Source organism: Galeopterus variegatus, unplaced genomic scaffold (genome assembly GCF_000696425.1).
Source record: "Galeopterus variegatus unplaced genomic scaffold, G_variegatus-3.0.2 Scaffold3190, whole genome shotgun sequence".
Classification (NCBI taxonomy): Eukaryota; Metazoa; Chordata; class Mammalia; order Dermoptera; family Cynocephalidae; genus Galeopterus; species Galeopterus variegatus.
Genome location: NW_007729301.1, coordinates 95,848 through 123,302, shown reverse-complemented (window position 1 = coordinate 123,302; position 27,455 = coordinate 95,848). Strand labels below are relative to the sequence as shown.

The 27,455-nt window shown below is 53.0% G+C and overlaps 1 protein-coding gene across 7 annotated transcripts in view; it reads right to left on the bottom strand.

Annotated features, from left to right (window-relative positions):
- Nucleotides 1–27,455, bottom strand: part of MPRIP (myosin phosphatase Rho interacting protein) — a 144,198-nt gene that overhangs the window by 22,103 nt on the left and 94,640 nt on the right. For 3 of the 7 annotated variants that reach the window (XM_008584252.1, XM_008584253.1, XM_008584254.1), the window contains exons 8-15: nt 25,099–25,240; nt 24,175–24,288; nt 22,372–22,428; nt 20,957–21,025; nt 18,015–18,104; nt 15,872–15,981; nt 12,147–12,723; nt 10,502–10,618 (exon numbers count right to left, since the gene is read on the bottom strand). In XM_008584252.1, coding sequence (XP_008582474.1) covers nt 10,502–10,618; nt 12,147–12,723; nt 15,872–15,981; nt 18,015–18,104; nt 20,957–21,025; nt 22,372–22,428; nt 24,175–24,288; nt 25,099–25,240 — 1,276 coding nt within the window. Of the gene's footprint in view, nt 1–3,873; nt 7,684–10,501; nt 10,619–12,146; nt 12,724–15,871; nt 15,982–18,014; nt 18,105–20,956; nt 21,026–22,371; nt 22,429–24,174; nt 24,289–25,098; nt 25,241–27,455 lie in introns of all 7 variants that reach the window. The other 4 variants (XM_008584251.1, XM_008584250.1, XM_008584255.1 and 1 more) reach the window with 2 other exon arrangements.

Below are 27,455 nucleotides of genomic sequence, written 5' to 3'. Positions count from 1 at the left end.
ACCTATAACACCTAGAAAGACCAAAAGTCCCCTGGGCTACCCAGCCAGAAAGCAGGCAAGGCCGGGGGCCTCAGCAATGCCCCCCAACACATGCAACCAATCTCAAGGGTGGGGGACGAGGGCCTCAGCCACGCATCCCTGACAGGCACAGCTAGCCCAGTGGCAAGCACCAAGCCACCGCAGGAAGTACCTAGGGCTCTCCCGAGCCAGGACAGTGGGGGGTCTCGGGTCTCAGGCCTCAGGCCTCGGCCATAGCCCACTGACACCCACAGCCAGCCCAGCAACGACCACCAAGCCGAAGCAAGAAGGGCCCCAGGTTCCCAAGCTGGGACGGTGGGGGTTGAGGGCTTTCCACACCCCAACATCTGCACCCGGCCCAGCAATGACCAAGCCACCGCTGGAAGTCCCCCAGTCTCCCCTACGGGAATGAGGGGGGTGCCACAGGCCTCAATCCTGCCCCTCCCCTCCCTCCTTCCATCCCATTTCCCTCCCTTTTCCCCTCTCCCCCTTCCTCCCAACTGCTCCACAACAACATCCTAGAATGTAAAAAGTAATATTAATAAAATTTCATTTTAAGAAAAAAAATTTTAAATAAAAAAAAAATAATAATAATAAAAAATCTGAGCATGGCCATGTTATATTCCAAATACAAGCATGGGTGGGGAGCCCCCCACTCAGCTCCTGACCCTGTACTACTTGGCCAGGCTTCTTGCATTTGGATTCAAGAAAGGATCTCAAGAAACAGAATCACCATACTTAGGTGTCTTTAGCTGAGACCCCAGTTGTTGAGGGGCCTGAGAGCCTTCATTCAGTATTTTCAAATTCGGTGTCATAGTCTGGTCTTTACTGCAACACATTCGCTGCACTGGGCACTGTCCCCCATTAACTGGGCATCCCCTCCCAGTGGCCCCATGTGGAGACTGCCTGCCTCCTGGGCCCTGCCCTCCTCCTGCCATCTCACACCTCAGGGCAGCTGCAGGACTCCAGAGCTCGGGCCCCTGGCTGAGCTCCTCATTCCTCCCACCGCCTTGCTGTGGCTCCTGTGTGGCTTCTCAGTTAACACACTTAACTAGTAGGTCGTATAAATCTTATTTTGATTTGAGCGTTTTGGAATATTAGAAGAAACAGAAGCACTGAGTTATCTTTAAAAACCCAGTTGCTTTGGGGCCGGCCCGTGGCTCACTCGGGAGAGTGTGGTGCTGATGACACCAAGACCACGGGTTCAGATCCAAATATAGGGATGGCCGGTTAGCTCACTGGGTGAGCATCGTGCTGACAACACCAAGTCAAGGGTTCAGATACAAATATAGGGATGGCCATGAGCATGGTGCTGACAACACCAAGTCAAGGGCTAAGATCCCCTTACCGGTCATCTTAAAAAAAAAAAAAAAAAAACCTAAAACCCAGTTGCTTCCTTAGAGAATGCATATGTTAAAAAATTATTAATCTGTAACATTTTAAGTCAGTCATCTCTGGGATCAAGAGAGTTCCTCAATGACTGCTACGCAGAGTTGTGAGGTGGTAGTGGTGGTGGGCATTGGCCTGTGGATGTCAGAAGATGGGCTGTCATGCCAAGACCCCAGTCTCCCTGACCCAGGTAGTAATCTGCATAAAGTAACGGCTGCTAGATGGGCTCTCTCGAGTGATGCCACACAACAGTGGCTCGAGGCAGCATGGAGCAACAGTGCCCAAACACTGGAGGCCCCATCGTACCCTGTGTCACCTGTGTCTCAGAAGCCTCCCTGCTGGGTGACACTGGACCCAGCACAATCTTGGGCCAGTCTTCAACACAACGCAGTTCTCTGCTTTCTGATCTCTTGCTAACCAGTGGCATGAAGTCACTGTGTTGGGCCTCACTCATCCTGGCTGACTAACTCAGCACCAAAACAGCCCCTCTTGGGGGAGGGGGGACCCCCACAGATGCAAAGAGGAAGTGGGTCATAACTGCAGGGTATGTGCCTGGGCACCTGCCCATGCAGGCTGTGATGGTGTTGTGGAGAGCTGCCAGGGTGCTGCAGGGAAGGAACCGGTATCTGGGGTCAAAGCAATGGTTCATGTGATTTATTTTTCAAGGAGCACCAGGACCTATCTTGACGCTGCTCTCAGTGAACTGACCACAGTGTCATCATGTACACTTTTGGAAAACAGCCAGTGAAACTGTTACAATTCATGATTTTTTTTTATTATTTAAAAAAGATGACCAGTAAGGGGATCTCAACCCTTGACTTGGTGTTGTCAGCACCACACTCTCCCAAGTGAGCTAACTGGCCATCCCTATATAGGGATCCAAACCCGTGGCCTTGGTGTTGTCAGCACCACACTCTCCCAAGTGAGCTAACTGGCCATCCCTATATAGGGATCCAAACCCGTGGCCTTGGTGTTGTCAGCACCACACTCTCCCAAGTGAGCTAACTGGCCATCCCTATATAGGGATCCAAACCCGTGGCCTTGGTGTTGTCAGCACCACACTCTCCCAAGTGAGCTAACTGGCCATCCCTATATAGGGATCCAAACCCGTGGCCTTGGTGTTGTCAGCACCACACTCTCCCAAGTGAGCTAACTGGCCATCCCTATATAGGGATCCAAACCCGTGGCCTTGGTGTTGTCAGCACCACGCTCTCCCAAGTGAGCCACGGGCCGGCCCCACAATGGTTTTCTTAAAGTTTTGGCTGATTTGGGAAAGGAATGGTGAAAAGTGGCTCTGGGCCCACCCAAGAGGAGTGCTGCGATGACCACACTGCTCATCCGTCCCAAGGGCTGTGTCATCACACAGAGGTGAAAAGTCAGCTGCAGATGCACAACACATCTTTCTTTTCCATTCAGAGTTAGGGGAGTAAGGTGCTGGAACCAGAATCACGGGTTGCCTGCCATATAGCTGTCCACAAGGACAGTGCATGGCAGGTGTAGCCAGGCAGCTGCCTGTGAACCAGAACAGCCTGGGAAGCAGTGCTGGCTGGAACCCAGCCCAGCTCTGCCAGTGGGTGTGGGAGGTGCCAACTTAGCAGAGCTTACCAGGGGAAAGAAATGAGGGCACAGGTATGAGGGATGGCAAGAAGCTTGAGAGGCTGCTGCGGTGTGTGCTCACAGAGGGGTGTGCCAGAGAGCCTAGGCCAGTCTACTCAGTCCCACCTGAGAGGCCCGGGGTCACCTTTGCATGCCAGGGCCTATGAGACAGAGTGTGAAATGGTTGGGGGTGCAGGGGACAGCTCCTGGGGAAAGGAAGGGGAGTGGCTAGAAGCTGTGCTTGGTAGGAAAGCCCTTTTTTTTTATACAGAGTGCTCATCAAATGCCAGTTCCTCACGGAGAGCTGGGACAGGAGAGGGACCCTGGACGCCATCGTGCAAATATTCCTACCTGTCGGAAAAATCCAACTCTGCTCTCTTAGGACAGTCTGGAGAAGGAATCTACCTTCCAAATGGGCCTCGGGCCCCAGTTCTCCAGGCTGTCCTCAGGCAGAAGCCTCAGGTTAGAATCTACGCTGGTCCAGGTGGGGTTCTATGCGGGGCAGGAAGGAGGCAAGGCTTGGGAGAACTGGAGGCTGCTCTGGGGAACATGGAGAGGCATCTGCTGACACGCAGGCAAAGAGGTGCTCAAAAACTACACTTTCTTCTCCTGCCAGACACCCTACCTTCCTGCTAGTTCTCCTTCTCAGTGGGGATGCTGAACAAGAGGCCGAGCCATTGGCCCAAGCCCTGGTCTGGCCAGTGAGTAGAGGGACAGCAGAAGATCATTTCCATCATGCCTGTACAGTAGCCGACAGCCAAGAACCACCTCCCTAAGAACCAGCTCCACCCTAAGAACCAGAAGCACCTGTCCCACACCCCCATTATCCAGAAGGAGAATCTGCTTTGCAAATTAAATGGTGGTTAAGACCTTAAGGTTCTCAAAGTCCCTCTGGTACTTCTCCCGCAGTGTGGCCGCATCACCCTCCAGGTCTTTGTGGCCCAGCTCCTCCCGCATGATGTCCATCTGGGCCTCTAGCTCCTGGATACGCTCTCTCAGACCCATCATGGAGTCAGCCTGCCCCTCGGCTGTCTGTGCAGCACCCATGGGCTCCTGCCAGCTGGAGGAGGGGGCTGGCAGGGCTCCAGGATGCTGCCCCTGGTAGAGGCTGAGGGTCTCCTGCAAGCACTGCAGATTCTGCGAGTAGTGCTCCTGCAAGGTCCTCAGCTCTTCCTCATGGATTGTTTGCAGCTCCTTGATCTTGAGCTGGAACTTGTCCTCCAGGGTCTGCATCTGCTCCACATGGTGCCGCTCCATGTCCTGTTTATCTCTGACCGAGGCATCCAGCTGGCTCAGGACCCGGCTGCGCTCAGCCTGCAGTGTGTTTTCAGTCCTGTTCAGCTGCTCTACCACGCACCTGATCTCCTCCTCGTACCTCCCTTGCAGAGCGAACATGTTCTCACTGTGCTGGCTTTCCACTTCTTCCAGACACCTCTGCTGATGGTCCAGCTGGGTGACCTTGGTCTTGAGCTCTGCCTTTTCCCTCTCAACGATGGCAATCACTTCCAGGTACTCATTCTTCTGCTTGCGAAGTAGTTCCTCGTATTCCTCCCTCAGGGGCCTGAAAGCTTGCATCTGTTCCCGGCAGGAGGCCGCCCTGGTCTGCCAGGACTCCCTGTAGAACCGGAGCTCCTTTTCATACTCCAGCCGGATTTTGCAGGCTGCATAACACACCTGAGCCTGAATAATTGCATCTTGAACCAGTAATGAAGAATACTGACCGAGGCCTCCCAAACAAGTATTATATGAGAGATTCTGGGAAGCCTGAAGAAGCTTTTGACAATCTCTTAGAGACTCCACAGGTGGCAGAGACGGCAGGGCAGCCGATATCTCCTCTAAGATCCTGGCCTTCTCTTTCAGCTGCTGCGCAAGCTCTTCCTGAATAGCAACAAGGGCCCCAGAGTTCTGGTCAGACAAATTTAAGGGCTCCTGGGAGCCACCTGCATCTTGACTCAGTACTTCTAGCGGGCTCAGGTCCCAGGACATCTGCATACCATCTTCGGTGCCTACTGGAAGCCTGAGGGCTTCCGACACCTTCTGTATCACTCTCTCAAAGTCTGGGGTTTGGTAGGCTCCCAGGATTTCCCCCAACAAACACTTGTGCTGGCGCAGGGCCATCTGGGTCCCCTGCAGGGTCTCCTGGACGCTCTGTAACCTACGGTGGAATGCCTCCCTTACTGACTGCAGGGCAAAGCTGAGCTCTGCCCTGACCCACGTGGCGTCGGCCAGGCCTTGTAGGACATTCTGCTGCCTGCCTGCTGATGCACCAGCTGCTGCTCCTCCCGGCGTCCCCAAGTGTTTACTCAGGGACTCAACCTGGCTCCAGAATTCGCCATCCACCAGCACCTTCCTGGCCCAGGCATCTGCTGGAGCCCCAGCAGAGACTGTGGAACCTTCAGACTCCAGCAGCAAATTTCCAGCCTGAGAAATCTCGTGGAGAACTCGAGAGATATCTGACGTTGTATTCTTTAAAGAGTCTGCTATTTGGTTGATCAATGCGGCCTCCAGAGCTATTTGATCAGACAGCAGCTTCACCTGCTCCTGCTCGGTCAGCTCAGGCCAGTGGGGCAGCTGCTGTGTGGCCACTTGCCTGTTCTCCTCTAGCTGCATCTCGGCTCTGCCATCTGCAAAGGCTGGCCACTGTTGCAGGGCCTGCATGGCACTCACAAGCGCGCTCTCCATGCTGGCTAGGGAGGCCACGTGTGCGTCCTGCTCATCCTCCTGGCCAGCCCTCGGCAGGGATCTTAGCTGTTCTCTGCAGTTTTCCAAGCAAGTCAGGGCCTGGCTGTTTTTCACCTGGAAGTCTCCAAGCTCCCCAACATGGTTTTGGACGCTTTTGGCCCTCTCCTGTCTCTCTTGCTCCAGCTGGGCGGCCAGCCCACCCACCTGGAGCAGGCTGGCATGGAGCTGCTCGCGGAGCTGTGCCTCGGTGCCGGCCCACTGGTGGTGCAGTGCAATCAGCGCCTCATGGCTCTGGCCCTGCTGGCTCTCCAGCTTCACAGTCACATCCTTGAGCTTCTCCTCCGTGATGTAGAGCTTGGTCTCCAGGGAGTGGATGATGGAGAGGTACATCTCAGAGTCGCCAGCTGTGGGCAGTGTGCTGGCAGCAGCCTCTGAGGACATGCTTTCCTCCGAGGGTGACCTGTCCTGGCTGGTGTCTGAAGATGTGCTGCTGGTCCAGGTCTTCTCAGACCCTTCAGGGTGGATGTATCTCTGGCACTGGATCGTGGAGAACCGGATTCTTTGCCTTTTAACACCAGGCACTCCCTGGTCAGGCTTGGCTGTGCTCTGTGGGTGCCCCTCTCTGTCAGATACTTCTACTGACTTAGGGGACAACATGTTCTCTTCTCTACTGGGGCTGCTGTCACCACCCTGCTCCTCTGAGGCTATCCCTGGGTCTTCGTCTTCGAGCTTTGTGTGGGGGAAGCCCAGGGGTGTCCCAGAGGCTTGGAGCTGTTGGCCTAAGAGCGAAATGCCATCCTCTTCTGTTTCTTCCAGGGTGCTTCGTAACTCTTCTGTACCCTTGGGAGACTCATTTGCAAATTTCCTTAAAATCTCTTCCTTTGCCTGGAGTTTAATTTCCGTTTCCTCTAAGCTGCTCCCTAAGGCAACCATTTTAACCAAAGCCTCATTGAGGTCCTGATCTTTCTTCTCCAGAACTTTCTTGTGCACCTCCTTGATGTGCTTCAGCTCTTCTTCCTTCTCTTTTAGCAGAGCGTGCATGCTCTGGAGCTGGCTGGAGACACTCCGGTAGGAGTGCTCCAGACTCTGGTAGTCAGCCTCTCTTCCTCTCAGCTTTTCCTGGAGCTCAACCGCGTCCATGTCAGATGCAGCCATGCGCTCTGTCAGCTCCTGGAATCGCTGCCTGATGAGGTCCCGCTCATCTCGGAGGCTCTGCACATGCTCGGCAAGCTTACGGAGGCTGGCCTCCCTTGCCTCCAGCTGCTCCTCCAGCTGGTGCACCTGCTCACTGCCCTCAAACTTGGCACTCAGCTTCTCTTTCTGGAGGGCCTCCACCTGCTGTGCATGGCCCTGTAGCTGGTCCTCGTAGGCGCTGGCCTTGTCTTCCACCTCCTTTAGGTTCTGTAGCAGTGCCTGCTTCTCCTTCTCACAGCTCTCCAGCAGCAGCTCGTAGTTTCTCTGTAGCTTCTCCTCCATCAGCCGCTGAGCCTGCTCACTGGCACCCAGCTGCTGGCTGAGGTTGGCAATGCGCTCCTGCAGCCTCTGCACCTCCTTCTGCCGGTCCCGCTGCAGCGCCTGCTGCATCTCCAGGTCCCGCAGCTCCTGTGTCTTCTCTAGCAGCAGGGCCTCAGCGCTCTTGAGCTTCTGTTCACTGGCCCGCAGCTGGCCACTCAGTGCAGCCTCGCTGTGCTGCCGCTCCTCCAGCTGCTCGCGGACCCTGCCCTGCTCCAGCTTTAGGTCGCCCTTGAGCTTGGCCAGAGCCTGCTCCTTGATGACCAGCTCAGCGGCAGCATTGCTGAGCCGAGCCTGGAGGCTCCGGATCTCGGCCTCATGGTGCCGGATCGCATCCTTGGCCTCCCCATAGCTACGTTTCAGGATCTGAATCTGCTGCGTGATGAGCTCCTGGCGCTGGCACTGGGCTTCAAGCTCAACTTGGAGATCTTGGTTGACTCTATGGAGCCTCTGCCAGGCACCCGATGGGGAGGTGGCCACTTCAGTCTTAAAAAAACCGATTAAATACTGGTTAGTAACACTCGAGCTGCCCAGTTCTGAGTGTCACACCTCTGGCCAGGAACAACCACAGTAAAGCTCCTTGGTGGATCTGGCTTTTATCCTTTGCACAACTTTTTTTTCCCATTAAAAAACATCCAACAAATCACCTTAATTTTTTTTGGTAAGAAGCTGCTTCCAGGTAAACAGAAAACATGGACAATAACATCAAACAACAGCTCTAATCGAACAGCTTCTAGGAGAAATGAACCAAACGAAACTGAATAATGGAAAACACTGACAAGCAAAACGAAGACTAAAGGACAAGAGAATGCCCAGAAGAGGGACAGGAGGGAGGAGACGCCCCTGCATCTGTTTGTTTGGCAAAACAAAAAGTACATGACTCTAGGCAACAAATCCTAGAAAAAGCGTAGGACTTGAGGTGCACGTAAATGGTGTCACTTCCTTCTAAGCGGAAGAGAAGGAAGGAAGGTCACTGCTCGGGAGATGTCAGCAAGGTGACATCAGAACATTTTCCTTTGGAAAGTGTAGCCAGTCCTCCACAGTAACAGGAAGAACTAACCTCTACCTGTAAGAAGACAAAACGAGGGGAAACGGAAAGTATGGAGTAAAATGTGGCCACCCACAACACAGACCTTTGTGGGGTGCAAAATGAGAGTGAAGCTTGCAGAAAAACAACCAAAAAACACAAATGAAATAAAGCTCTCCAAACTGAAAGGCATGCGAAACAGACAGAACTGATAGAATGTGGGGGAAACAACATGAACAAGAGCGAGAAGAGCCCAGTCTAAGAATTTGGCCTGCCTGTGGCTCTCTCTTGGTCTGCCGGCAGGGAAACCACAGATGTGACACTCAGTTATGTTAATTCAAGTCAAACTCCATGCTCAACGTCTAAACCATGCAAGCACCTCCCAGCAGCTAGTGCAGCACCCACCCCAGCAGTCAACTCAACCCCAAAGACCCCTGCCTGCTGACTTTTGACTAGAAGCATTTCCAAAGCTCAACAGGTGGTGAAAAGTAACAAGTTATTAGACTTAGCAGGAAAGTACTGAAGACCAGTTCTGCCCAGTGCTGACCGACAGGGGCTTCAGTGTAGGCTCATGCGATCGTCCAAGTTAGATGTGAAGGCAAGTTTTTAGGTTAGCAATGTGCAAAGTCTGCAGCTAATGCCCTTCACCTGACATGAGGTCAATTTTTGTAGGATGGGGCCCAACTAAGGCTTAAAAAGATGCTCCCAAAACTTGGAGGGCCTGTACCAATGACCTAGAAGGCCCTCAGAACCAGATGTGCAGGAGAGGGGGAGGCCACCACAGCCAGTTCCTGATGCCCAAGTCTGAAATGGGCAGGACAATGACTACAACGGAGGGTGCTAGGGACAAGGATCCAGGGCACAAGGGGGAGAAAGAAAGAGAAGGCTGAGGAAACATGCAGCAGAAGAAACAGCATGGGAGAGGCAAGAAGGCAGGCTCTGTCCACCTACAGCTGGGGACAACTCACACCGAAGTGCACAGTGGTCTGCACATGTGGACAATCAACACGTCACAGAGACTCTGAGTATTTGAGAGCAGGAAGACCCTCAGGGATCACTAGGCCTAAGTCTATACAGGTAGAAAGCTGCTGCTACAGGGGAAGGGGGACACTTAAACTTACTTTTGGGGTCAGTGGCAAACCAGAACTCAAATCCAGGACCCTGACTCTAATGCCACATCCTCAGCCTTCACCAAAAGCTCAGGTTTCCCTGTCACGCCACTGTACTTCTCCCCCAGCACTTATTTTTCAGTCTCCCCACCAGCATTACAACTCCCTGGGGGCAGGAGTGTGTCTGTCTTGTGGCACAGAGCCTGGAATGCTGTAGGACAGTTGGCACACACTGCCTGCCTTGTACCAGCTTGGGACCCACTGCATCCTGTGACTCTGGCTGCTAGCTAGAACTCTGCAGTACAGATATCTCCCACGGAGTTATCCTGGGCTTGGGCTGTCAGCTCAGGACCCAGCTGCTGCCCTCAACTCCTTTCTAGGCTGAGCCAACTGGGTCGGCTCAGGGCTGGGTGGCCACACTGTCCCCCGGAAACTCCAGCCTTGGCAGAGTAAAAAGTAGGCCACTAGGCCAGTGGTAGCAGTCCCAGGCCTGCCTGCAGGGGTGGTGCAGACACAGGCAGAAATGGGCTATCTAGTTCTAGCTCTGCCATTAACTTGATGTTGGTCTTTAAGTGGGCACTTGGCTTACTGTGTGACTCAATGTCTTCAATTTGTACTAGGGTCCAATACTGCTCGTGTGAATACAATTAGAATGCATGCACAAGAGCCGGCCCGGTGGCGCGCTGCTACAGTGCGCCGCTTGGGAGTGCGGTGGCGCTCCCGCCGAGGGTTCGGATCCCACATACAGACCGGTTCCCGCTCACTGGCTGAGCGAGGGGCGGGCGCAGCACCGAGGGTTGCGATCCCGTTGCCGGTCCCGGTCCGGGCGCGACACTGAGGGTTGCGGTCCGTTGCCAGACACGAAAAAAGACAAAAGGAAAAAAAAAAAAGAATGCATGCACAAGTATGGTATTTATCACAAACTTATATTGGCTACTTTGAGAGCCAAAGGAGAGATCACCAACATGTTCTTTATATTACCAAAAAGTCCTTGGATATAGAGGTTCCCCGTCCTGTGGCACAGGAGCCCAGAGGCATAATAAGCTCAGGGAGGCTGCCCCAGCTTAGCCGGGTTTTGCACATTCCTAGCCTGCCTGGGTCTGAGCATGGGTCTTTCACACTGAAGCCCCTGACTGCACCATGGGCCATGGCAGCCCCTCCACCCTACCTGTAGCACATAGCCCTCCCGGGCACTTTGTTCTCGGCCCAGGGCCACCCTCAGCTGGTCCTGCAGGAGCCTGTTCTGCTCCAGAAGGTCTGAGGCCTCCTTCTGGCTCTGTTCCAGCTGTTGGCAAAAAGACACACATTTTAAAGCAAAATGACGAAAATAAAAACAACTGCAAAGCACAGGGCCACAAGCACACACTGACTCATCTAGTCTTCCATGTGGCCCAAGACTTCTGGAGTTTCCACATTTTTGCAGATGTGCTAATCTGGTCTTTACCTGCAGCATTTGGAACTGAAAGGGCTCTCGGTAAGTAGGAGATGGGTGTGCGGTAGACAGCTGGGGCCAGCTCCTCACAGTGCACAGCCAGGCTGTGCTGTGAGAACCAGGGGACCTCTGCCTTTAACACTAAGACTGACTCCCCAGACTGTTGTCTAAAACTCAGACTGAAGATTCAGTGCCTGGGGCCTACTGGCTGGTAGGGCCCTTTTGGTAGCTTAGAACAATGTGAGTTTGAACTGTTGCTTTATTTCATCTTGCTTTTATTATTTTATTAATAGGTATAGAAAATGGAAAGTGGAAGTGCTGATGCTAGTTACAACCGTCAGTCTCATAAATGTAATAAAATAGGAAAAGAGGAGAAGCATGAAGAGTGCCCAAGCAGCCACTCTTCAACTTCAAGGAGGTACTTACGTAAAAGAACACATTTGAAACACACTGTTGAAGGGTGTCCCTAAAGGGAGGCAGGAGAAGCATGAAGAGTGCCCAAGCAGCCACTCTTCAACTTCAAGGAGGTACTTACGTAAAATAACACATTTGAAACACACTGTTGAAGGGTGTCCCTAAAGGGAGGCAGGACAGGGAGTTTTGCAAAAACCGTAACACTATATACCTCCTTGGCCATGGAACTCCCTGTTCAGACACATACACCCACTGCTGAAGTTTTGCAGACTTGATTTGGGGATACATTTTCATGAAAGAACATCTTATGCTATAAATGCAGGGGGCTGGCTTCTTTATCTCTGCATTCAGGGCACCCTGTGGGACTGATATGGAGGAAAGCTCCACGGCCATATGTTGAGCCACGAGTCACAGGGGGCCTTCCCCACCCCCCAGCTGACCACAGCCTGGTTCCACATCCTAAATGTTTAGAATCCAGCCTGGGTGGATTGTCCTGCTGCTTCCCTCCACCCTCTCAGGCCTGATCAATTGTCCCCAGGCCATCATCCAAGCATCCGGGCCTGGTCAACTTAGGACTGCCTGGTGCAGATCAAAACTAGTTCTGCTCATGCCCCACTCCCACTTAAAACTCTAGTTTACGCTCTGAGAACAGGCACACCATCTGGACCCTACAAGCCCACCAGCCTTGTGTCTGGCCATACCTGGCTCTAAATAGCAGTGTCCCCACTGCACAGTGAACTGTCCTTGAAAGGCCCTGATGCCCCCTCCCCACCAGGAGCTGGCACTCTTGCATCTCTCTCAGTGTCTGCCTCAACCGGAAGGACCTGTCTGTGTGTCTGTCTCCCCTAAGGGTCTGCAAGTCCCTTGAGGGGAAGGACTATGTGGCTGAAACCCTCAGGCCACAGCTTGGCAAAGCTGATGCTCAGGAAAGGCTAGTGCAGCGAGGGAGCCCATCCTAGGCCATTACCTCCTTCTCCAGCAGAGAGGTCAGCTCATGTGTGGAGAGCCGGTCACTTCCGTCTTCAGAGGATGACAGGTGAAGGGGGGCAATGGGCACCTGCTTTTCTTCCCGGAGAGGGGTGGTCTCCACCTGGTGCCACCGCTGCTCGATCTCCACATGGACATTCTGCATCTTGAAGTCAGAGGTCACAGGCAGTCCTGGGCTCCGGTCGACCTCCATGCGTAGGGCTGCATCATCGGTGCCCATCCCGTCTACAGTGTCGAGCATCCCGAAGCGCTTGCGGCGCTCTTCCCGCCGCCGTGTGCGCTCCCGCTCCAGCTCGCCCAGCTCTGCCTCAGGGCGCCCAGGCTCGTGGGCATCTGTGGGCCCCGTGGTGCTGGCCCTCTCCTGAGCCAGGGCCTGCTGGATGGGGCGGAACTCGGCCCAGTCAAAGGTCTTGGAGCGGCCTTCCCGCCTCCGCTCCCGAGCGCGGCTCCTCTTCTGCTCAGGGTCTGGCTCTCCCAGCTCGGCCTCTTGCTTCTCACTTGGCTTGGGGCAGGTCTCAAAAGAGGAGCTGCTCTTGCTCTTTTCCTCTGGCAGTGAGCTGTGGGGGCAGGAGGGCAAACACAGCACCTGTCAGGGGTGGCTCTGATGACATCCCTGCCCTGTTGGAGGCTTGCACATGTGAGCCGTGGCCCAACCCCACATTCACACCACATCCTGTTTCCATCCCACTGTGGCTTCCTAAGTGCAGGGAGGGACAGGAATGCTTGCCTTGCCCTGATGGCCCTTCCTTGGAGAACCCCAACTTGGTTCTGATGGGGTGCTGGGGAAACAGAAATAGAACTTCAGAGGCCCCGAGGCTTCCAGCAGGGACGATGCTAGGAGGATCTCTAAACTGCAGAGATGACATAAGGGGAGCATTGTGGTAGCCCCTTTGCCACCCACAGGGTGCCCAGGCAGGATGGGCTGGGTCTTCCCTGCTCAGAGCCAAGGCTGTGTCAGGCTGTGCTTGGCATGGCCACCATCCAAACACTAAGTAAGGTTGACTCTGGCACACTGGACTGGGCAGTGGACCAATCACTTCCCCAGAAGGGCTCTAAAGTGTTAATAAGCAGTAGCATGATCAGATCTATGTTTTAAAAGCCCACTGTGGCTGCTCACTGGGACCACCGGTGGGCAAGGGAGATGGTGGTGCAGGGGCTGGAGGGAGAAGGAAGCCGGGGCCTGACTGTGCTCATGACACCCCACCTGCCCGTAGCCTGTTCCCAATTTGCCCCAGAGCAAAGAATCCCGGGGAGGCCTAGACTTGAGCAGCGGGGAGATTGGCAGTGCGTTTGAGACAGAAGTTTCCAGGCTTTGCAGGTAAGCCCAAGGACTGCCAGCCAGACTGAGGCTGACCGGTGTGGTCCCCGCTGTTGTCCAAGCCCTCAGAAGAGAGTTGCAAGCCAACTGAGGACAACAAGGGAGGGCCCAATGGTGAGCTCCAGGGCACACCTGTGTTTAAATCTGGGTTGAAGAGAAAGAAGCCTGGGAAAGGGGCACCCAAGGAAAAGAGAAGTGGCTGCTACCACTCCTCTGTGGAACACCTGTCCTGCTTTGGAGCAGCAGAATCTGCAAGTGTCCAATTTAAGACCACATTGACATTTGGATAAAGAAAATCCACAGCGGATCTTTCAACATTACTGGACTACGAGAGCTGGCTCAGGCTCCTGACCACAGAGGGGGTTAGGATGACACAGAGGAGCAGGTATTACACAACGACCCTCGGCCAGATTCCTGACAGCCACACCAGGACCCGTCGCACTCTCCAGGAGAGAAAGCCCCCTCCTCGAGGATCCTCCAGCTCCAAAGGCCATGCAGGGCGTGTGCAATGTCCCCACGACAGACTGCAAGACAGCAGTGAAAAGCAGAACAGGCTTGCAGCTTCGGAGAGTGTAATCTCTGTTCTTCAGACCTTCTTGGGATTTGGCCTTGTAGCACTAAAAAATCCCAGTGCTTTCCTAAAATAATAAAAGCCTACACAGAAGAACAAAGGGTGAAAACAAACAGGGCAGGGGGGTGATACGCTAGCTTGTAAAAACAAAATGCCTACACAGAAGAACAAAGGGTGAAAACAAACAGGGCAGGGGGGTGATACGCTAGCTTGTAAAGTAAATTCTAGTCAGGAAGACGACTGCTGGGTCAATGTAAAAACAAAATGCCTCTCACATAAAAACAAAATGCCTGGTTTCCTTATTCATCCCCATGGGTCCTGCACCGGCATGGGGGCAGGAGCCAAGCGTGGAGGCCGTCTCCCCTGAGCCATGTGTGAGCACACGCGTGTATTCTTGATCCTACCCCGGGGCCTCCACAGCTGACTTCTTGCAGCCAGGATCCTCAATCCGTAGCACAGTCCACGCAGCAACAGCTGTGGCACAGAAGCTGAGCTGCCTTTCTTGCTTTGCTAAGGGGCATCCTAAAGGAACTCAGAAAAGAGTGCTGGGCTCCTAATGCTCTGGTCTCTGATTCTAACTGGAGAGTCACAGAGGCAGTCTGCTGAGGCTGCGGGGGATGCGCCCCGTGAGGGCGGGAGTGCCTGCTGCACCTCCAGCTGCTTCTTGCCCTCTGTGTCGGGAAAGAGCGCTCTGCCAGGCAGCAAAGCTGCCCTTCTAACAGGACCCTGAGGGACCGACAGAGGACAACTTATCCTGGCCACAACCTCCTGGTCTTACTGGCACAGAAGCAACTAGATATCGTTTGTTCAGTAAATAAAGAAATGAGCAAATGACAGACACAGGAGAGAAGACTAAAGAAAAGAATGAACTTAGGTTTCCTTCCTTCTATTCAAGGAGGTATAGAGCCTGCAGGAAGGAAGGATGCAGAGGTCTGGATACAGAACAGCTCCGGTCATGGAGCCCCTGGCTGCCACCTCACTGCCTCATGCGGCTCGACTGCCAACACAAGAAATACACTCGAGGAATAATTTAAACCACACAACCTGAGAGATGTACACCAGAGGTGCTCAGGATGCATGAAGCTAAGTCTTGAGATAGGCACAGCAAAGTTCTGCCTGTCACAGAACCGACCCCACACATTGGAATTTACTCCACTTTCTTTTAAAATGAAAACTGGCAGGTTTCTGATCTATTTTTTTAGGTTCCTAATCTCCAGGGCAGGAGGAAGAAGGCATGCAGCGACTGTTGAGGGATACGAACCACAGAAGGCTAGCACAGGAGAGAACACAGTTTTCCAACTTGGGCCTCAGCATCGAGAGTTGCAAAGAGAAGCTTTTCCTGGTTGCATGGAAACCAAACAGATGGAGGAATGAGGTGAAGAGAAGGCCGAGGGAAAGTGGTGCCGTGTTGCCCTGCAGATGCAGCGCCAGGCCGCCCTCAGCCTGGTGTGTAGCAGCCAGGGAGGACTGGCAGTGGAGCTGAGACCCGCCTGGGAGACCGAGCGCCTGCCACCGACGGAAGGTCAACTAGGTTCAGTTCTGACAACAGCACCAATGCTGCCTGCAGGACCAAACCGGCCATCCTTAAAAGAGGAAAAGCTACCTGAGGCGGAACAACTAGAAAGCCAATAAAAGGAGCCCGAGTGGGGCGAACCACCGGAGGGACAGAGGAGGGAAGGAGGGAAGCCATGCTGGGATGCGACAGAGATCAGGCCTCAGAGGGACAGCAGATCCAAAACTGCACCTCCCCTGGCTGGAGCAGGAGGGCCCCCCACAGGAGGCACAGGGCTCCTGCAGGCATCCCTGACTGTCATACCTGGTCACATCTGGGGCAGTGGTTGGATGCACATGCTTCATGATGGTCTGGATCCAGTTCCTCCGGATCCCGGATGTCATGGCTGACAGGGTGAACTTGCCCTCCTTTGTCTACACAAGAGACACAAGCCATTACCAGTGACCGCCCCCTGGGGCTTGCTGCCTCCTACCTCCAAAGGAGATCCATGCACTGGGCACAAAGTCTCGCAGGGAGAAAGGCTGTGGCTGGGTGGCCCTCCCAGGAGAGCTACATGTTTACTACTCAGGGGACAACCGAGAGGCGGAGAGCAGAGAGGACAGTGACTGTGGACAGTAATGTGTTTCCATGCACATGGTAAATCAGGCACCTCCCCTTCAATCAGCACACGTTTCCTGAGCACCAACTATGTACCAGCCACTTGCTGAGCACAGACAAAGACAACACAGCCTTCTCTTTAAGGAGTTCCCATCTTCAAAGGGAAGGACAGACCCAGCGTGAGCGGAGCAGTGGTGAAGAAGGTGGGGGATGGGGAAGGGGCGACCGTCCTGGGCAGGGGGTGCAGTGTGAGCCCAGGCATAGTATCCTGCAATCACACAGACAGGCACACAGCACGATAAGGGGCTGATGGGCTCTCATCTGTCATACTGAGGAGAGGCAAGGAGGTCTGCTGGGTGGCTCCTGCAGTCTCACCAGGGTGATGAGAATTAAGGTGGTGGCAGAGGGGAGGGAGGCTCAGAAGAAGGAATGGAGGAGAGTGCACAGTGCGTCCTGACTGGACACGGGAGGGGCTGGGACCGGAGGGGAGCGAGCACCTTGAGACAATCCCCAGACCCCAGCGTGGGTGAGCTGGTGGGACCTGCAAGGTTCCAGCCTCGAGGGAGATACCAAGTCCTTGGACCCAATCTCTGTGGGGGCAGCTCTCCACCTGTCGGGCACTCTGAAAGCCTTTATGAGTGAAGAATTAACTTTACCCAAAGAGAGGCCTGGCCTTTGTCCTAGCTCGTGGGAGGTGAGTTCTAAACCCCTGGGATTTTCTGAGAGACTACAGTGTCATTGTTACTCACGGTGGACCCCTGGGACCCTACCTGTTCATGCTGACAAGATGACTCAGGGTGGGGATGGCATGCCAGAAGAACCAACCATGAAATTGGAGAGCTGGGGTTTGGGCCATGTGACATCAGCTGACCTCTAGGGGGAGGCTACGGACTGAGTTCAACTGGGAGGACGATAACTCAATCACAACCTCATTAAGCCTCAGTAAAAACCGACACCACAGCCCAGGTGAGCTTCCTGGCAATGCCTGTGGATGGCCTCACCTCAAGCCCAAGAGGGTGACATAGCCTCAGGACACAGAAACTTTGTTTGGGGCCTACCAGTCCCAGATTCTATCCCGTGTGCCTCTCCCTTTATCTGGTTCTGATTTATATCCATTTGCTATAACGGAACTGATTGTTAAGTACTGTGCTTTCCTGAGTTCTGTGAGTCATTCTGGAGAATACTTGGACATCAAGGTGGCTTGGGAAACCTCTGGACTTGCAATGGTGTCAGATGTAAAGGCAGACATGGTGGTTGGGAGGACTGTGCCCTTAACCCGGAGCCTGGATGACTCCAGGAAGCCCCGATCCACACAGCTGTGATGAAACAGCCAATGAAGACAATTTTACTCGTCCAATCAGATCATTTTTTTGCGGGCAGGGCAACACCATGCTCATCTGAGTACCTCACAGATTATTGGGGAAAAAAATAGACTTTGAGTGAATAAACAAATGAATGAATGAATAAATAAGTGATTAAAAACATCTTTCTCTGAGATTTAATTAACGGACACTTCCACTCATTCTCCATATCCCACATCCTTCCAACTTCCCCAAACTCCAGCATTAAAAACAAAAGAAAGAAAAAGGAAAAGAACCTTTAGTAACAAAAAGCCTTTAAAAAGTCTTGAGAAGATGTTAATGTCTAATTTTTTGTTCAGATCACAAATTGGGGGTGGGGTCCGATGGCACAGGACAGAGGTGTCAACACTAACAGAAATGACCTAATGCTGACCACACACGTCAAATCAGGCCTGCCCAGAAGAGCCCCTGGCCCAGGAGATCAGGTTCTCAGAGACACGTTCCCACCCGCCAAGCCTGAGGCCTCCAACTCCACCCCCTGGGCTCACATGTATCTGGAAGCCATAATTTCTCTGGACTGGATACTCTGTGACGTCATAACATGTAGACAAGTCAATTTCCCCATCCAAGTCAGCTGCCTGCAGAGAGAAACGAGAGGGTCCTAAGAAACTCAGGCAGTAACAGTCACTACCTAGGTGAGCAGATTTCCACGAACAACTTCCTGTACTGACTATTTTTACTGGGCATACACACTGCCAAGTGAGGATATACCAATCCTGCCACTGTATGACCAGGCCCTCTCCCTGGAAGCATCCATACCACCATGTCTCTGTATGCGGCCCAACATACTCCATGCCAGCAGTACTCAAACACCTTAATGTCGGAACGCCTCTACACTTTTAAAAATTGAGAACACCGAAGAGTTTCTGTGTATATGGATTTTATCTACTGATATTTACCATATTAGAAATTAAGATTTAAAAATTTAAACATATTTATTCATTCATTTAAGAATAAAAATATACCCATTTCATTTTTAAATAAAAAATACGATTAAAAAATCAGAGATAAGAGTGGCATTGTTTTAAATTTTTGCAAATCTCTTTGATATTTGGCTCCAGAGATACGACACCTGAATTCTCCTATCTGTTTCCGCACTCAGTCCATTCAATATATTGTTTTGGTGGAAGTATATGTAGACAATCTGGTCCTAAACAGATATGGAGTTAAGAAAAGGAAGTATTTTAATAGCCTTACTAGGTAATTGTGGCTGTTCTTCTTTGACAACTGGTAGTTTCTTAAAGGTTAGTTGCTATATGGAGTCTGAAATTGTATCAATGAACTTGATGTAGACAATCTGGTCCTAAACAGATATGGAGTTAAGAAAAGGAAGTATTTTAATAGCCTTTCTAGGTAATTGTGGCTGTTCTTCTTTGACAACTGGTAGTTTCTTAAAGGTTAGTTGCTATATGGAGTCTGAAATTGTATCAATGAACTTTGTGTACTTTCTTACATTAAAATGCATGGTTCTATCCTGTCCTCTGAATGTATCATTTACCCATGCATGACTTTATAACATTATGTACTGGCTACTTGGAAAATATTAAGTAATGCATAGCTTCCAAATGTCGGCTCATTTCATTATGCAAAATCAAAATATCCTGTTTGTTAGTATCACCACCAACTTCATCTGTAAGTAAAAGGAAGCTGTCGAATTCATGATGGTGACATACAAATTTTCCAAAGTTCGAGTTTTTGCTTGAAAGCTCAAACTGTACCCTTGGCAGCAAACTGTGCCAGTTGTTTTCCTTGAATGAAAGGGCTCACTTGGTTCATTTTCACGAGAATGTCTGTCAAACACCCAGACTGAATGACTACATCTGTTGTTTCTTCAAGTAAAGATGGTGTTCCATGAAAAATCCGCCAGTTCAGCTGTCAACTAAACAACCACACAAGACTGCTTTTCCCAATCCTGTGCTTTCTCGCAAGAAAACCTGCACACCTGGGTAAGCAGCCAAAGTGACTGATGCTTACTTCCCATTTCGAATCATAGAATATTAAAAAGATGGGTATTCAAAGATTGAGACGTGATAAAATTAGCAACTTATCCTGCTCCATGAAGGACTTTTTAAAAAAACACTGTGAATGTGTGGCAGTGAAGCACACAGTGACCACTGGTGCCATCTGCTGCTGCAGCCTTGATTGTGCCACAGAACCTGCAGTTTTACCTACTGCTGCTTTTGCACCAGCAGTGCAGATATCAACCTGATGAGCAAAGCCAGCGGCATCTTAATATTATAAACATAGTTCTGGCCATCACAGCTCCCCTGAAAGGGTCTCAGGGACCCCCAGGGGTCCATAGACTACATTCAGAATTGCTGTTCTATGCATACACAACCAAACGCTTACATATGCTCCCGTGTTCCCTGAGTTTAGACACCAACCAAGGCTTAACACGCACACTACTCCACACCTACCTTTCTTCACTAACGTCTTTTCCCTTTAGTACACAGAGACTGGTTCAGAGTACGTAAATATGCATACCGGCCCCAAACAATGGATGTTTAGGGTCCTTCTAATCTTGTTATTACAAATGTGTGAAAATGACTAACGTGGGATGCAGATCTTTTTCTACATGTGGGAGCATATCTGAAGGGTTCCTGGAGTGGAGTCACCAGGGCAAAGGTAGAACAAAGATTTGCCAAACTGTTCAAAGGACATTATTTTTTTTGTAGATGGAAAAAAAAAAAAAAAAAAGAGCCCCCTCTGCTTGGCTACTGTCAAGTGCCCAGCAAAGTTCATCAGTCTCATCCCTCTTGTCCAAAGGACAGGGGGCAAGACTTAATCTAATTCTCTCAGGGACTCAACTCACCACAAAATCTCTTTGTAGGAAAAACAGAACTGTCATCCTGAGTTTTCAAATTTCAGTGCTTTTCTTTTTCTTTTTTTTTTTTTTTTCCCTTTTTGTCTTTTTTCGTGACCGGTAACGGGATCGCAACCCTCGGTGTCGCGCCCGTACCGCGACCGGCAACGGGATCGTAACCCTCGGTGTCGTGCCCGCACCGCGCTCAACCAGCGAGCGGACCGGTCTCTATATGGGATCTGAACCCTCAGCGGGAGAGCCGCCGCACTCGCAAGCACCGCACTCTACCGAGTGCGCCACCAGGCCGGCCCTAAATTTCAGTGCTTTTCAAACAACAATAAAAAAACGCTGCTGAAATTCACTATACCCAGGTACCTAAAGCAGGGCCTCAAAAGAGCCCAATATCACAGGCAGGAAAACAGCCACAAGACCACGAAAAGGTGGTCTTGTGCTCAGTTTCCCAACAGATTGAGACTGGGAAACCCAACACAGTGACACAGATACCCCTGGACAGTCAGCCCAGGACGTCAGCCCAGCACTAAGTAGCAGTGCTAAGAGCCTCTGCTGCTCGGTGCTGCCCGGACCCCTCAGCCGCTTCCGTGACGGAGGCAACGCCAGCCCACTCACCTCCTCAGCCACAGAATCCCTGTAGTATCTCAGGCTTTGATCAGCCAGGACAAACCAGTGTTTCTTCCACTAAAAAGGGAAGAGAATTAAAAAAAAAAAGACTCAAGTACCACACAGCATTCTTACTGCTCTAGGGGCACCTCCCAGAGCACAAGTAAAGCAAAGGGCAGCCTGGCCCCTCCCAGCAAGTGGCAGACAGCACACAGAGGACCCTGCTCGGACCGCAGGCAGCCATGCGCTCATGACCTCAGGGATGCCTGCTAAGCTGAGGCTCCTCCAGTGAAAAGGCAGCACAGAGAGCTGGGACAGGTCTTGGCCGTGGGCTCTCTGTAATCCACAGTGGTGTGGCTGGTGACTAGAGCTTTGCAGTCCTCAGTCTCAACTCCAGAGGCTGCAGACAATGGGCTGGGCTCATCAGAACGGAAAGGTGGCTGTGAAAATGGCATCTCCATCTGCAGGTGGCAGCCTGCGAGCCACAGCCACTTGGCTGGCTAACCAGATGGGCGTGTCCCACCTTCAGCCAGCAGGAGCAAACTAACCAGCTAGAGTCCCAAGTCTTCACTGTGAGGAGCAAGGAGGGGACGTGAGTCTTCAGGCAAGGCCAAGGGCATTTGATATGGAGGAGAGAGAAAAAGAAAACATTTTGGCACAGTGGCTCAGGAGCAGAGGGGGAGCGCAGACAGGCCTCTCTGGTAAGGACACAGCCGGCTCCTCTTAAGCCTCCTGGAGAGGCCAGGCCTTCATTTTGGCACAGTGGCTCAGGAGCAGAGGGGGAGCGCAGACAGGCCTCTCTGGTAAGGACATAGCCGGCTCCTCTTAAGCCTCCTGGAGAGGCCAGGCCTTCAGCCTGTAGCACAGCGTCAAAATGGGGCTGGCAGGTCCAGCTGCAAATGGCTCTTCCTGCTTGAGTCTGACAGCAACAATGCACCCTATTTGCCCCTCCCAAGGTCTAGTGATACCATTGCAACTTAGCTCATCTCCCAGGCACAAGAGTCTCTCACCTTTAGGCTACTGTCTACTTGCTGCCTTGTATAAAAGCAGAAGCCAACCCCCACAACCAGAGGTTTCCCCTATCCCTGGGAAGCCTGGGCCCCTACAGAACTGTTAGGAAAGATCATCAGTTGGGGAGCTAGTGTTGTGGGACATCCCCATGGCCTGAGGTCAGGACTCCTAGCCAAAGCAGGCGGGACTGGCTGGTGCCTCTCTAGAGCACCCTCCACTGCAGAAACGAGAGCTGTGCACCTACACTTCTTTGAGCAAATGGGGTCTCAGCCACAATCCTGGTCCATGAGACAAGGGGCTTGCAGGAGGTAGGGGGACGAAGCCAGTGCTCACAGACCTGCTGGAGACAGGCCAGTTCAACCTCGTACTTGTTCCCCGGCCCCTCAGGGGCCACAGCAACTCCACACACTCACCTGACCGTCCTCGTACTGTTTGGTCAGCCAACCTTTCTTGAAATTCAGCAGGTCGGGCTGGGAAAGGGAGAAAAAAGAACAGGTCAGAGGAAAGCCCCATGGTGTCCCGGTAGTGGGCAAAGGGTGTCTGACAGGGCCGACATTTCTGTTCAGATGAGGCAGGCACCAGAAAAAGGGATTTTTCCACCTGCTGGGCAAGCCTTTGCAGCCCCCTCGCCCTGGTGGATACTGCCCAAAGGCACGTGCATCCTCAAGGAAGGAGACATCAGCTTGACAGAGCCCCGTGGGCAACAGCGTGGGCTGCCTGTTGTCCTGAAATCCCCGGTCCAGCTGCTAGGGCCCACTGCACAGGGCCTGTCTGGGGGGCAGACAACAGGCCAAGACGGAGAATCACCGAGCATTTTATGTGAAGGGGAACATCTGCAAGAATGTCTGAAAGGAGACTCTACAAGTTCTTGCAGAAGCCACAGGAAGACTGAGAGCAGAGTCCTGGGAAGAGAGACCGTGCCTGGTGTTGAGGAAGCAGCAGCAGCAGCCCTGCCAAGGCCCTCGGGCCACTTATCTATCAGGAGGAAGTTTAGTCTCCGTTTCCCTACAAGCAGCAGGACGGCAGACAGGAAGGCAGGGGGCCCAGGCCCACCAGCTGCACCTGCCTGTCCCTCCTCAACCTGTTGTTCAGACACCCCTGGGCCTGAGGAGCAGCTGAGAGAGCACTGTTGAGAGTCAGGACCTCTTGCACCCCACTGGGTGAGGCCCTCTCCCAGCACACTGTGCACCTGTAAGGCCGGCCCCAGAGAGATGTGGGCCAGCCCTCCTCTTGCCCTCCTTTTCTATAGCTGTCTTGATCAGAAACTGGCTTTGATGTCTTTTTGTATTCCAAAGACTGGGATGGAGTTAAGACAGAACAGGTGAAAAGTAGCAGGACAACAACCAGGACAGAGAGTTCTGGGAGCCTCTGCTCTGAACTTTGTTTCTCAGGAGTGATGGAGAAACACTAGTCGACTGCTGCCTGAGCCTGGCCATGGATGACCCAGATAGGTAAGAAGTCCCTCTGTGGAGCCTTGTTTTAACCCAAGTTCCATGCCAAACTGCTCAACTGCCCTGGCCACCAGGGTTGTTTGAAGTAACCAACAGAAAGTAACCCTGTGAAATCAGGACACCCCACCCCAGATGACCCTTAAATAGAGGAAGACCACTCCTGCGTGCGCATAGTAGCTACTGCATGAGACCTGGGACAGAGGACTGCTGTCTGCCCTTCTCTAGTTGCCCTGCCTAGCTTGACAATAATTAAAAACTCATAAGGCAGCCCAGTGCCCCAAGCTCTGACCACTCCTTGCTGCATGCCCACTGCCACAGCTCCGGGCCACTGGGAGGACCTGAGGCAAGGCCTGCTCTTCCACCTGTGGCACAACCCTGAGAACAGAACGAGCAAGACATGGCTCCTGACTCCAAAGTGCCACAAAAACAAACATCCAAAACCAGAGAAGAGAGGCCCTGCCGTGGCCCTGATTTCCCAGAGTCAGGATTCTCTGCCTTGGCCAAGGTGGAATCCTCTGCAGGACCTCCTCATGGAGCTCAGGATGCCATGTAGCCCCCAGTTCTGCTAGGCCCAGGAAAGGGAAGAAACACAGTAACTGCTTCTGGGGCCTGTGGGTCGGTGGGTGAGGGCACGCACAGACACAAGGGCCGATGCACAGAGGGACAGCCGGTGTAGACACGTGGACAGAAATAGACAGCGACCCAGAGTGACCAGAGAAGCAGAAGCACGGTCTCCAGAGAACTCGGCACAGCGCCTGGTCTCACCGTCATGGAGGACTCCGTGGACCTCCTGTCCAGTGACTTGGCTCTTCGGTGTGGAGAAAGGGGGGAAGCCGAGGTATCCGAGAGAGGAGCTGTGGGGGCTTCACTGTTGAAGTCCTGTGGCAGAGAGCAGCCGCCAGTCAGTGCAGCCAAGGGCACCTCAGACAGGCGCAGGGGGCGACGAGCCAGGTCATCCATCCCTTCATGAACTGGAAGGGGCCTTGTTCCCAGCAAGGGGGCAGCCATCTACCTGGGCCCCTACAGCAAGTTTGTGGCAGGCCAGAATAGGACCCGAGTCCTGAGGTGCCCTGGTCTTTAGAGCAGACTTTTCTTTCAGATGCCTTGTCACCGTCACTTTCCTGGATCCCACCCCTCCTGCAGCGTCTCAGGGTCACAGGGGAAGAGCCCTGGGCTCCGTGGCAGTGAGCAGCGGGCCATGGGCCAGGCAGTGGGCCCTGGGCACCTCATGAGCAAAAGAGAAGAAGGGAGGAAGATGATCTCAGACACAGTAGGCCACAGAAGATCAGGCAAGCATCCAGGACGAAGAGGGGGAGGGCTTCAGAAGCTCGATCTATTTTGTGGACTGAGTAGAGAAACAAGGGGTACCACTGCCACTCAAAAGAGAGAGAAGGAAGGTGTTACATTCAGCCTTGCTGCTGGCCACCAGAGAGAGGAAGAGAGAGATTCTAGTTACAATCTAGGATTTAAAGCTCACGAGAACCTTCTTTAGCGGAGATGAAGTTCTGACAAGAAGATGCAGAAACAGGCTCGCCCTCAAGCAGTCACTAACTGGAGGAGATCAGAGCAGGAGACTGGCCGAAGTGTGTCCCAGGCATGTGGGGAGGGAACTAGAAGGCTCATGGGGTCATGTGCTGACTAGACCCCGAGCTGCCCCACCAGGCCCCACCAGGGCCCCCAGGAACTCACCCGCTTCCTGGGGAAGGCCCTCTTCTCACTGCGGCCCTGGCGAGTGTCACTTGATGAAGAGGGCCCAGCTGATGCATTGGTCTCCATGTGCTCTGCCTTCTCAATGTCCAAAGCCTCGAATTTCTCAATTACCTGGGACCTCCTGCAAGAGAAGACAAAAGGCTGCTGAGGTGGGAGACGGAGCCTCCCCACATTCCCAAGGCAGGCTTGCTCTCTTGAGTAAAGGAGGGGCTCCTTTAGCTGATACCCCCACGCCTGGCCCATCCTGCTGGGCCCTGTCCCAGCCTCCCCTTGGCCTCCCCCATCGGGTGTGCAAAGCACCACACAGCACTGAGTGGGCTTCTGGGTACATGACACAGGCCATCCCTCCTATCAGGCCTGTGCTTGCCCTCTGTCCCCCACACTGGAGGCCCCTATAGGCTCTGTCGTGCTGATCCTCTCAGCATTCACACAGTGCAGCACCCGGCAGCCTCTCCTGAGCTATAGACATGATCGAAAGGCCACCACCACCTTGGAGGGCGGCCTCCGCTCTCATTGCATTCATTCCTCAGCGGATCACGATGCAGCTCCACCCCAGGGCACCCAAAATTTAGCAAGAAAGAAGCCCATGAATTAACATTGTTTCTGCCAACCGTAAAAGGAATCATAAACCAAATTAAAACAAAAACAAAGCAAGTTGATTTCATGTGAAAGGGCCGGCGGCCTCGTCAGGTTGTCTGCTGCCGGAGACGGAGCTGAGATGGGAGCGAAGCGGGTGGAGAAGGGCGCGCACGCCACACAGCGACACAGCAGGAGAAGGCGGAGAGGGCAAGACCTGAAAGAAAACAAGGCTGGAAAATGAATAAACAGAAAAGGACTGCTTTTTAAAATCAAATAATGGTAAGTCAAAATTACTCAAAGAATTAAAGAAGCAAAACCCCAAGGCGGTCGCTGAAGATGGAGAAAGACCATGATCGTCCCACAGTCCCGAGGAGTCGCCACGGTCAGAGGGGGAGGCTGGCAGGGGCACACGAGATGAGGCCCAGCCCTCACTCGCTCGTGGAGGCTGCCCACCCAGGGGGTTTGAGACTTGGACATGTCAGGAGAGCAGGCCCCTCCTCACTGGACCTGGGCCTGTTCTTCCAGTGACACTGAGGCTACCCTGCAAGGAGGGTTTCACTTGTGTTCTAGACAAGTGGCTGAGAGCTGAGGGGAAGCGAGTGATGGACCCCTAAGCCCAGAAGACTAAAACCTAACTGCAGGGAACAAGAGAGGAATTGGGCTCAAATCCTGAGACACTCACCCCTTCCCAAGAGGCCAACTTGTTCTTGGGGAGAGTAAATATAAAAACTGAATCTTCCTCAAGGAAGGCAAAACACCAAGGGCAGGACTCTGGAGGATACCTGGCTTCCACACACAGCGTCTTTAGGAAGGGAGCTCGCGCCAGTGCAGCCTGCCGGGACCAGCAGTGGAGGCGGGAGGCTGAGGGGGCGGCAGGAGAAGCCACGGCAGTGTGAGAGCAGAAGCTAGGGAAGCTGCTGGAGCTGCCGGGCACTGAGGGAGAGCTACGGTAGGTGCAGGCAGGCACCACGCAACCATTACAGTGGGATCTGGGTGGGATTCCAGGCCCACTGAAAGGCCTCAGGTCGCCACTTCTGGCATGAGAGCCCCTCCACCTGACAGTGGGGCCTAGGAAGCCCCAGGAAACAGTCAGGGACTGTGCCAGGAGGAGTCAGATGCACACAGCATGCTGAAGGACTGCAGCGGCTCTGGGCAGAGATGTCAGAGTGGAGCAGAAGGAGGACCTTGCTACAGCTGCTCCTCACAGGGCTGCAGGGAGATCCTGCAAGACCACAGGCTCAAGCAATGTCTGCCTTGATTTATAGCGTAGAGTGGGAAGTTACTAATTTGGTAGCCTTGAAATACTGAAGGTGTGGGCCGGCCCGGTGGCGCACTGGATAGTGCGCCGCTTGGGAAGCGCGGCGGCGCTCCCGTCCGAGGGTTCGGATTCCACATACAGACCGGCTCCCGCTCACTGGCTGAGCGAGGCGCGGGAGCAACACCGAGGCTTGCGATCCCGTTGCCGGTCCCCGGTCCGGTACGGGGGCAACACTGAGGGTTGCGATCCGTTGCCGGACACGGAAAAAAGACAAAAGACAAAAAAAAAAAAAAAGAAAAAAAAATTATGAAGGTGTGACAGCAAACTCCTCACTCAGTTGGCACAGAAAACAGGTGCCTGCAACCTTGCACTGTCCAGATTCCCAAAGCACTGTTCGAGGTTGGGCAGGTCAGAACTGCATGGTGAGCTGGGCTTGCTGTCAGTCACCAGCAGCTAAATGGGCACCATGGTTTCCCCACGCTTAGCAACTACAGGCAAT